The sequence below is a fragment of the Oryctolagus cuniculus genome, chromosome 4, assembly GCF_964237555.1.
Source record: "Oryctolagus cuniculus chromosome 4, mOryCun1.1, whole genome shotgun sequence".
NCBI classification, from domain to species: Eukaryota; Metazoa; Chordata; class Mammalia; order Lagomorpha; family Leporidae; genus Oryctolagus; species Oryctolagus cuniculus.
In genome coordinates, this window is record NC_091435.1 from 52,317,484 (window position 1) to 52,329,616 (window position 12,133).

General features: G+C 37.9%; 1 protein-coding gene across 4 annotated transcripts in view; it reads left to right on the top strand.

Moving 5' to 3' along the window:
* The window catches only part of ARL6 (ARF like GTPase 6), a 58,421-nt gene that overhangs the window by 7,225 nt on the left and 39,063 nt on the right, over positions 1 to 12,133 (top strand). For all 4 annotated transcript variants that reach the window (XR_011387812.1, XR_011387813.1, XR_011387814.1 and 1 more), the window contains exons 3-4: positions 1,400 to 1,461; positions 1,920 to 1,988. Coding sequence is in view for 1 of the 4 variants with exons in the window: in XM_002716750.5 (XP_002716796.1) it covers positions 1,400 to 1,461; positions 1,920 to 1,988 (131 nt within the window). In the remaining 3 variants the exon portion in view is untranslated. The remainder of the gene's footprint in view (positions 1 to 1,399; positions 1,462 to 1,919; positions 1,989 to 12,133) is intronic.

A 12,133-nucleotide genomic window follows, 5' to 3' on the forward strand; every position in this document is an offset into this window, starting at 1 on the left:
TTTCCCTAAAGGAGATAACCAGAGTGAAGATAATAATATGAAGCAAAAATCTCTCTTGTATGATTCTTGCTTTCACAGAAAAGCAAGAAGTCAGACTGAAGGGGATTTTTTTTTTTTTTAGTTGTGACAGTGTAGAAAATAAAATGGGTGGGAATCAGAGTAAAATCAGGGAAGTATAATAATAGCAATTATTTATTGAATATTTACTAGGGATCCAACACTGTGTTGAATATTTTGTATTCATTAACTCATTTAATTCTCATAAGTTTATGAGTTAGTAATAATAATTTATTTTACTTTTGAGAAAACTAAGACTTATTGAAGTTATTTAAGTTCTTTAATACAGGATAGCCAATTAGGAGCAGTTAGGAGGCTAGTGTAGTAATTCAAAGTATGAAATTAACTAATAAGCTTAGAACAAATAAAGAGCCTGAACAAATAAAGCTTAGAGAATGATTATAATATGGAATATAAATGACAGGAGTCAAGAATAACTTTTAAACATATAGATCAGAAAGTAGGTGGATTTTTATTGAAACAGAGGATGGTTTTGATACTGTAAATTCTAGGTGGCATTTGAAGAGTTAGGTTATCCTTATAATGTATTGTAATTGCCCATGGGACTTGTCAACCTATCTCCTACTGCATACAGTATTCCCTGCTATGGCCTTCTGGGATCTACCTCACTTAACCTCAGCATAGCACTCTTTAACTTATTCAGTGTTCTTAGACATTCAGACTTTCTACTTTTCCTGAGTGGCAAGTTCCTTCCTGCCTTAGATTCACTGTAGTATCTGATTTCTCTTAACTGGAAAGCTGTTTGCCAAGAATTTGTCATACCTTTTCCCCTTCCTATTATGCACTTATGGATCAAATGTCACCTCCTCAAAGATGCCTTCCTAAGCACTTTTCTTCCATACTATACCAACTTCTCCTGTCCTAATGCCTCTCATTCTCAATCACCTTTGCAGTTTTCACTCCTAAAAATTGTATTCCTTTGTTACTTAGTTATTTATTTCTGTTTGCCATCTCTAGATTATAAACTCCTTGAGAGCAGGGACCTTCTTGATGTAAGGACAGTTCAGAACATATATGAACTCAATAAGTATGTGTTGAAAGATAGAAAGTCCTACATGTGAACTCCAGGTAACTTATTAAACCATTTATAAAAACTTTTAAGTCCTTGGTAACTTCCAATAAGCTACAACATGTTAATTATGACATAGATGTGATGCAGATTCATAATCAGTAAGCCTTAAACTTCTATAAAGAATATATATAGTCATCGTATTAGAAAAATTTTAATTTTGCTTAATCTGATCCTCTCTTCAGTGGTAGGTTTGAGGAAAAACTCATTTTTGGTACTTGTAAATATCTAAACTCCTTCTTTTTCTTAAAGGCTCAATCTCAAGATATAGTTCCAACAATAGGATTCAACATAGAGAAATTCAAATCATCCAGGTAATCCACTTCATTCCTGTGAATAAAAAGTTGTGGGTGAAAAATAACAACATTAGATCTACCTGGTTATTCTTTCTACTCTTGCAAAAATAATGTTTTTTTTCAAAAATTTTTAGATTATTTGTACCACTACCTCTGGTTTATTTTTCATAATTTAGAATTTACACACACTCTAGTAATCTGACTAGCAAAGAAAACATCTCTTTATAATGTTATATTTTTATATATATTATTATTATATATATAATATATATTATATATATTACAATGTTATAATGTTATATTTTTTCAATAGAAAAAAATCATATTTTTACTTTATGGAGCTTTTTCTTGAACACGGGCTCATACTGAATATTGTACATCAAAGATGATTTCTTTAATTGAAAATAATTTAAGTAAAAGTTATACTTTCAATTAGTAGCTTATAATCATACTTTGCTTTCTCTTTTTTTCTGTAGTTTATCTTTTACAGTGTTTGACATGTCAGGTCAAGGAAGATACAGAAATCTCTGGGAACACTATTATAAGTAAGTACTTTTGTGATTGTTGCTTAAATAGATGGTCATATTTTAATAACAAATAATGATTAGAAATCAAATGATTATATGACCTGGGTTGTAATTTTTGTTTTTCATATAATTTAAGCACATTTCCTAGTCAGAAAAATATATAACCATCCTTCACATTGAGCATACATTGCTTCAGGTCCTTCATGACCGTGGGCCTTTACATGTACTGTTTTGTCTTTAGTGCCCTATTCCATCTCACTGCTCTTTAACTTAAGGTTAATATATTGATACTTCAAGAACCAACTCAATGGAGGCTGGTGCTGTGGCATAGTGCGTAAAACTGTCACTGTGGTATAGTGAGTAAAGCCACTGCTTGCAGGGCTGGCATCCCACATGGGCGCTGGTTCGAGACCCAGCTCCACTTCTGATTCAGCTCTCTGCCATGGCTTGGGAAAGTGGTAGAAGATGGCCCAAGTCCTTGGGCCCCTGCACCCATGTGGGAGACCCAGAAGAAGCATCTGGCTCCTGGCTTCAGCCTGGCCCACCTGCAGCCATTATGGCCATTTGGGAAGTGAACCAGTGGATGGAAGAGCTCTATCTCTGTCCTTGCCTCTGCTTTTCTGTAACTCTGTCTTTCAAATACATAAATAAATCATTAAAAGAAAAAATAAAGAACCAACTCAAGTTACCTTCTCTGAAGTTTCACTGATTCACCCCATTATTCTGTTGCCAGTGTTCACATAGTATACATTCACCTCTCTGTAATCATATTTATGTATTTTGCTGTATCCTACCGTAGCTGCCTCACTGGATTGTAAATTCCACTAGAGATGGTTTCTTCAAGACCTAGAATGATACTTAGCATATAGATCAGCAAATATTATTGACTTATTTTAGTTTAAATAATAGTATTGTCTAAAAGATGATCCATTTATTCTGTGAGCAGTCCTAAACACAAATTTACACATATTCAAATCCAGTGCTCACTAATTATTTCAGATTAACAACCATCAAGTTACTAGACTCCAAACGTGCTTTACCTCCTCAAGAGGTGGTATTAAATTCATTAACTTCTGATACTGATAAGACTCCTTCAACTAAGATCAATGTGACTTGCTAATGGAGTCTGAATCTTAAAAATAAAATTCCTTGACTAAATTCCCATTTCTCATTATGAACTTCTACCTTAAAATGGTATGTGATAACTACTACTACTAGATCATATTTAGATTTTTATTGATTACCTCTTTCCTACTAATATGAGAACAAACATAATTTTGGGATATGAACGAAAGATTTATTCCAGGTATTATTTTCAAGCATACTTTAACATATCAAGTACCTATTTAATACATATAGATCCAGAGACCTCAGAAGTAGAGAGAGAAGGGTGCTTCAAATTTAAGGGTCAGTTTGAAAAAGGAAAAGTGGGGGCTGGCACTGTGGCGCAGTGGGTTAATGCCCTGGCCTGAAGCGCCAGCATCCCATATAGGCACTGGTTCTAGTCCCAGCTGCTCCTCTTCCAATCCAGCTCTCTGCTATGGCCTGGGAAAGCAGTAAAAGATGGCCCATGCACCCACGTGGGAGACCCAGAGGAAGGTCCTGGCTCCTGGCTTCGGATAGGTACAGCTCTGGCCATTGCGGCCAATTGGGGCATGAACCAGTAGATGGAAGACCCTCTCTCTCTCTCTGCCTCTCCTCTCTTTGTATAACTCTGACTTTCAAGTGAATAAATCTTTAAAAAAATAAATGAAAAAGGAAAAGTGATGTGGTTGGTAGGCTATGTTAAATTCCCTGGGGAAATAATGGGATTTTTATTTATTTTTTGGGGGGAACTTTAGTTTTCAGTACAAGAGAGGGGGTTTTTTTTGTTCCTCCTTCAATTAGTTGGTACATGGTACTTTTTCTATTGTGTTTAGCTTCTTTCAAAAAATATATTTATTTAGTTATAAAAAACAAAAAGATGATCTTGCTTCAGAAAAAAGGAAATTTTTTTCTGATTTTAACTCTGTTTTCTTCAAGATTTTTTAAATTTTTATTTATTTGAAAGGCAGAGAGAGAAAAAGATGAGCAGAGATCTTGCATATGCTGGTTCACTCCTCAAATGCCCACAATAGTCAGAGCTGACCAGGGCCAAAGCCTGAGCCCAGATCTCAATCCAGGTCTCCCATGTTGATGGCAGGGTTCCAAATAGTTGAACCCTCATAAGGGTATACATTAACGGAAAGCTGGCATTGGAAGCAGAGCTGGGATTTGAACCAAGGCACTTCGGTAAGGGAAGTGAGTGTTTCAGATAGCATCTTAACCACTACATCAGACGTTTACCTCCTTAAAAAATCTTATTGAGACAGTAAATGAATTTTCACTTCTTTTTTCATAACTAAACCAAAACATCTTTAGCTAAGAATATATTGATTAATATAATCATGGTATCTAAAAATAAAATTTTATACACAAATTTTCTAAAAATCAAATTCCTGGAAATAAACCATTTTCAAAAATTGTTTAGGGGCTGACACTCTGGCTCACTTGGTTAATCCTCTGCCTGCGGTGCCGGCATCCCATATGGGCACTGGGTTCTAGTCCTGGTTGCTCCTCTTCCAGTCCAGCTCTCTGCTGTGGCCCGGGAGGGCAGTGGAGGATGGCCCAAGTGCTTGGGCCCTGCACCCGCATGGGAGACCAGGAAGAAGCACCTGGCTCTTGGCTTCGGATTGGCACAGCACCGGCCGTAGCAGCCGTTTGGGGAATGAATCAGTGGAAGGAAGACCTTTCTCTTGTCTCTCTCTCACTGTCTGTAACTCTACCTGTCAAATAAAAAAAAAAAAAAAATTGTTTAAAATTAATTTACTAGGGAGCTGGTATTGTTGCATAATAGGTTAAGCTGCTACCTGGGCTTCTGTTTCCATTTTATCCCAGTAAATTTCCCAGATTTAGAAACATTATTTCCATCTTTTCATTTGTCTAACTCTTTTTGATGCTCTTTTTTCTTTTTTTAAATTAACCTATAATAATTTTACATATTTATGGGGTATGGTGTGCTGTTTACCCACATGTGCACAGCATGCACTTTTTAATTTCATTTTTTATTTTAACATTAATTAATTTTTTAAAAGATTTATTTAATTATTTGAGAGGCAAAGTTAGAGAGAGAGAGACAAAGAGAGAACTCTTCCATCCACAGGTTCACTGCCTAAATGACTGCAATGGCCGAAGCTGTGCTGATCTGAAGCCAGGAGCCAGGAACTTTTTCTGGGTCTCCCACGTAGATACAAAGACCCAAGCACTTGAGCCATCTTTACCATTTTCCCAAGCCATAATCAAAGAGCAGGATTGTAAGAAGAGCAGCAGGCACCCATATGGGATGCCAGTGCGCAGGTGGAGGCTTAGCTTACTATGCCACAGCACTGACCCCTTAATTTTAATTAATTTTTAACAGGTTCAATATAATTTATACATACAAGTCTAAGAACATAATGATATTTCCCTTTATGCAGATTGCAATGAAAATAATTATACATTACAATTTTTTTGCACTCTTAGTTACCACGGATCAAGGAAAACATATGGTATTTGTAATTTTGGGATTAGTTTATTTCACTAAGTGTAATGGTTTCCAGTTGCATCCATTTTGTAGCAAAACACAGGGTTTCATTCTTTTTCAAAATTGAGTAATAATCCATAGTGTATATATACTACATTTTCTTTAATCGTCAGTTGTTGGACAACTGGGTTGATTCCATATCTTAGTTATTGTGAATTCAGCTGCACTTAGCAGAGGGGTACAGATAACTCATATGCTGATTTCATTTCTCTTCAGTAAATTCCCAGGAGTAGGATTCCTGGACCATATGGTATATCTGTTTTCAGCTTTCTGAGATATCTCCATACTGTCTTCCACAATGGCTGTACTAGTTTACATTCCCACCAACAGTGGATTAGGGTACCTTTTTCCCCACACATGCTTGCCATCATTTGTTTTTTGATTTCTGTGTGAGAGCCATTCTAACTGGGGTGAGATAAAGTTTCATTGTGGTTTTGATTTGCATTTCCCTAGTGGCTAGTGATCCTGAGCATTTTTCATGTGTCTGTTGGCCATTTGAATTTCATCTTTTGAAAAATGCCTGTTCAAGTCCTTTGCCCATTTCTTAACCAGATTGTTTACTTTGTTGTTACTGAGTTTCTTGAGCTCTATAGATTCTGGATAGCAATTGTTTATCAGTTTTATATTTTGCAAATATTTTCTCTCATTCTGTTGGTTGCCTCTTCACTTTGTTGAATTTTTCCTTTGCAGAGTAGAACTTTCTTAGCTTGATATAATCCCATTTGTCTAATTTGGCTTTGACTGCCTATTTCTGGAGTCTTTTCCAAGAAGTCTTTGTCTATGCCAATATCTTGTAGACTTTTTCCAGTGTTCTCTTCTAGTAATTTGATGGTATCAGATCATATATTTAGGTACTTTTTCATTTTGAGTTGATTTTTGTGTAACGTATATGGTAGGGGTCTTGTTTCATACTTCTGCATACAAAGATCAGATTTTCCCAGCACCATTTGTTGAAGAGACTGTCCTTTCTCCAGGGATTGATTATAGCTCCCTTGTCAAAAATTAGTTGTTGATGTGTGGATTGATTTTCTGGAGTTTCAGTTCTGTTCCATTGGCTTACGTATCTATTTTTCCGACAGTACCAGGTTAGTTTGATTACAACTGCCCTGTAGTATGTCTTGAAATCTGGTTTTGTGATGCCTCCAACTTTGTTTTTGTTGTATAAGATTGATTTAGCTATTCAGGGACTCTTGTGTTTCCATATATATTTTAGCATCATTTTTTCTAGATCTGAGAAGAATGTCTTTGATATTTTGATTGGGCTCACACTGAATCTGTAAATTGCTTTTAGCAGTCTGGACATTTTGGTGATATTAATTCTTCCAATCTACAAACATGGAAGATTCTTCCATTTTTTTTAAATCTTCTACTATTTCTTTAATTTAAAAAAAAAAGATGTTATTGATTTATTTGAGAGGTAAGGTTACAGAGAGAGAGAGGGATAGACAGAATGATCTTCCATCTACTAGTTCACTCCCCAGGTGGCCACAATGGCCAGAGCTGGGTTGATCTGAAGCCAGCAGCCAGGAGTTTCTTCTGGGTCTCCCATGTAGGTGCAGGGGCCTGAGTACTTGGGCCATCTTCTGCTGTTTTCCCAGACCATAGCAGAAAGCTGGATCAGAAAAGGGGCAGCCAGGACATGAACCAGTGCCCATATATGATCCCAACGTCACAAGAAAAGGCCCAGCCTACTACACCACAGTGCTGGCCTTTTCATTAATGTTTTGTATTTTCATTGTAGAGATCTTTCACCTTCTTGGTTATTCCATGGTATTTGAACTTTTTTGTAGCTATTGAGAATGGAACTGATCTTACAAGTTCTTTCTCAGTCATGGCATCATCTGTGTATACAAAAGCTGTTGATTTTTGTGTGTTTTAATTTTATAATATGCAACTTTACCAAACTGTCTTATGAGTTCCAATAGTTTCTCAGTGGGGTCTTTTGGTTCCTCTATGTATAGAATCATATCATCTGCAAACAGGGATAATTTGACTTCCTCTTTTCCAATTTATATCCCTTTGATTTCTATTTCTTGCCTAATGGCTCTGGATAAAACTTCCATGACCAAATTGAATACCAATCGTGAACGTGGGCATCCTTGTCAGGTTCCAAATTTTATTGGAAATGCTTCCAACTTTTCCTCAATCAATATGATGCTAGCTGTAGATTTGTCGTATATTGCCTTTATTCTGTTGAAGAATGTTCCTTCTATACACAGTTTGCTTAAGGTTTTTATTGTGAAGAGATGTATTTTATCAAATGCTTTCTCTGCATCTATTGAGATAATCATATGGTTTTTAATTCTTCAGTTTATTAATGTGATGTATCACATTTATTGATTTGCAAATGCTGGACCTTCCCTGCATACCAAGGATAAATGCCACTTGGTCCAGTGAATGATCTTTCTGATGTGTTGTTGGATTCAGTTAGCTAATATTTTATTAAGGATTTTTGCATTTATGTTCATCAGTGATACTGGTTTCTAGTTCTCTTTCTTTTTCTGGTTGTATCTTTTTCTGGTTTTGTAATTAAGGTGATGCTAGCCTCATAGAAGGCGTTTTGGAGGATTCCTTCCCTTTGAATTGTTTTGAATAGCTTGAGAAGAATTGGAATTAGTTCTTTAGGTCTTTTCTGTATTGAGAAGGTTTTTATTACTGATTGAATCTCCATAGTGGTTATTCCTCAGTACTTTTTCTAGGAGATTTTCTGCCTTCATATTTCTTCATAATGACTATAATCCTTTGTTTCTGTGTGGCACATCCTAAGAATCATTTGTAAGGATGGACAAATGATGACAAATTCTTTTCAATTTGTTTGTTTTGGAAGGTCTTTATTTCACCTTCATTTATAAATGAGAGCTTTGCTGGATATAGTATTCTGGGTTGACAGTCTTTCTCTTTTAAGACTTGGATTCTGTCCATTCTCTCCTAGCCTTTAACATTTTTGATGTGAAATCAGATGTCAGTTTCATTGGCGATAATCTGAATGTAATCTGGCATTTGTCTTGTGCACATTTTAGAATCCTCTTTATATTTTACTGTTGAAAGTTTGACTATAATGTGTTGTAGCAGAGATGTTTTCTGGTCATGTATAGGACATATATATGCTTCTTTTACTTGGATGTCCCTTTCTTTCTCCAAATTAGGAAAATTTTCTGTCATTATTTCACTGAATAGGCCTTCTAATCCATTCTTTCTTTCCACACCTTCAGGAACTCCAAGACCCATATGTTGAGTCATTTGAAAGTATCCCATAAATCTTGAACATTGATTTTAGTTTTTCTAATTTCTTCTTTTTTTTTTTTCTTTTTTGTTTTGCCTGAGATATTTCCAGATATTTGTCTTCTGGCTTAGCTGTTCTTTCTTCTGCCTCACCAAGTCTATTGTTAAGGCTTTCCACTGTATTTTTTATTTGATGTATTGAATTCTTCATTTCTAATATTTCAGTTTGATTTCTCTTTAAAAAAATAATGTCTCATGGGAAACTTTTTCTTCTATGTCTTGAATGGACTCCTTTAACTCATGAATTTGTTTTTCATTGCTTCTGAGTAATCCTTGGATCATTCTGTTGAATTCCTTTGCAGGCATTTCATTAGTCTCTTCGTCTTCACATTCTAGTATTCAAGTGTTATGTTCCTTTGGGGGAGTCCTACTGTCTTCCTTGACCTTGTTTCTTGTATTCCTGCATTTATTTTTGGGTATTTGTGGAAACACTTGTTAGTTTTCTCCACTGATGGGTTTTATTTTTGAACTAAGCCTCTCTGGCCTAGTGGCATGTCTGCTCCTTCAGTGAATACACAGTGTGTTAGGTGGGGCAAGGAGCTCAGGTCAGTGCTCAAGGGTGGGGCGAGAATACTGAGTGACACCCAAGTTGAACATTGTAGATATCCTCTATTTTCAGCAGCAGGGGAGGGTTTGATCATGCCCATTGGCATAATCACAACCTCACCTCCTCCCTTCCTAGGTAATCAATGCCTGAGGTTAGCTCACAGTGGTTACTGTCCTTACACGTGCTGATGCATAAGCCACACAAAGGATCTTTGCAGTCCTCAGTGAAAGCACAGGACCCTCTGTAATGACTCACCCCAAGCAGTCAGGGAGCTCTGAGCCTCTGGCACCAGACCCGTGACTTTCCAGAGGCAACTACACCCTGCGTCCTATCATGCAGTCACAGTGTTCCCACAGTCACAGCACACAGGGTTCCCACATCGTGGGATGCAGAGGATTCCTTCTCTGACCCACAAGCCTATCCCATCCAGGAAGACAGCAATGTCTTTTCCAGAGCCAGCTGCCCTGGCGGTTTGAGCCCTGGAGCCTGTTATAGGTTGAGAGGGTGGGGGCCCCTTACAATCCTAAGTGGTTGCCCAGTCCCCTGTCAGCCCTCCCAGCTAGACTCAAAGGCAGTGGGAAACACAGATTTTTCCCTCTGGTAAAATCCCCTGGTTGGGTGCATAAGAGCTGCTGCAGCCTCTACTGGTGTCAAGATGGCACCTTCTCTCTACCAGTTGCCAGGCTCTCTTGTGAGGTGATGGAGAGAAAGAAACATGCTTTTCCTTCTCTATATTAGGTGGGTACCCTGCTGCCTGCTAATCTCAATGCTCGGCTTAAAGTCATTGTGGTACACAGGTTCTTCCTCTTGCAATATTACCAGTGGCACAGCTGCTCCAGTTTGCCCTCACCTTGCTCTCAGAACCTGGCATGTCCTCCAGCCCCTCTGCTGCAGGATTCATGTGTAGTGTTACAGCTCACTGCTGTGCGCCTACACTTTCCACACTGCTCCACAATGTTCCTCTTTCTGTAGAATTTTCACTGCAAACTGCTCTCCAACTCTCCCCTAGAATACACTTCCTCTGCTTTTCTTTTCTCCTGCTCAGAATCAGCACATCTTTTTCCCTATTCAACCATCTTGGAATCCCATAGCATGTGCTATGGGAACACAAAACAAGTTAAGGATCATTTGAATATCTTAATAATGTCTTTATGCTTTCTGCTCATTCACTCCCTAAATGGTTGCCAGAAACTTCAAACGGTTCTCCTACATGGGTACAGAGATCCAAGCAGTTGGGCTGTCTTCATCTGCTTTCCTAGGTGGATTAGCATGGAGCTGGGTCAGAAGTGGAGCAGCTGGGACTCAAACCAGCACTCATATGAGTTGCCAGCATCACAAGCAGCCATTTAACCCACTGCACCACAACTCCCACACCCTATTTTTACTCTTTTGTGGACCCTCCATACTTTTCTTTGCATGGCTACCTATTTATATTCCTACTAGCAGTGTATAACAGTTCTGTTTCCTCCACATCTTTGATAGTATTTGTTATTTTAGTCTTTTTTATTTGCATTTCCCTGATTGCCAAGAATATAGAACATATTTCATGTTTTTATTTTTGTTTGTATTTCTTGTTTTGAGAAATGTCTATCTTTTTTAAAGTTTTTTTTTTTTTCTTAATTTGAAAGGCAGATAGACAGAGATCTCCCACGCACTTGTTCACTCCCCAAATGCTCTGCAAAAGCCAGGACTTGGCCAGGCCAAAGTCAGGAGTCCCAAATGCAATCTTCCAGGATTGGAAGCAGCATAGCTGTTACTTGAACCAGGCTCTCCCATATGGCATGGAGGGGTCCCAAGCAGCAACTTAACAAGCTGTGCCATAATGCTAACCCCCTATTTATATCCTCTGCCCATTTCTTATTTTATTTTATTTTTTATTTGACAGGTAGAGTTATAGACAGTGAGACAGAGAGACAGAGAGACAGAGAGAAAGGTCTTCCTTCCGTTGGTTCACTCCCCAAATGGCCGCTATGGCCGGCGCTGCACCGTTCCGAAGCCAGGAGCCAGGTGCTTCTTCCTGGTCTCCCATGCAGGAGCAGGGACCCAAGCACGTGGGCCATCCTCCACTGCCCTCCTGGGCCACAGCAGAGAGCTGGACTGGAAGAGGAGCAGCCAGGACTAGAACCCGGCACCCATACGGGATGCCGGCCCCACAGGCAGAGGATTAACCAAGTGAGCCATGGCGTCAGCCCCTGCCCATTTCGTAACTGGACTGTTTTGTTGTTTTTCATTTTTTTTTTTTTACTCTCATATATTCTGGATAGTAACCCTTTGTTAAGTGAATAGTTGGAAAAAATCTTTCCCATTATATAGGTTATCTTTTACTATGATTGTTTCCTTTGCTGTGTAGACGCTTCTTAGTTTGATACAACACCATTTGTCCATTTTTGCTGTTGTTGCCTATGCTTTTGGAGTCTTCTCCAAAAAATATTGCTTATACAAAATTCCTTAAAGTATTTACCTTATGTTTTCTTCTAGTGTTTTTATAGCTTCAGGTCTTACATTTAGATCTTTTATCCTTTTTGAGTTGATTTTATAGAGGAGAGCAGTTGGGAGGGAGGGGGTGTTTTCTGCTTGTGGATATCTAGTTTTCAAGCACCGTTTATTGAAGAGACCGTCTTTTCTCCAGTGTATGTTTTTGGTGCCTTTATTGATAATCAATTGGTTATAGGTGTGTGGTTTTATTTGGGGGATCTCTGTTCAGTTCTCTTCGTGTACGTGTTTGCTTTTATG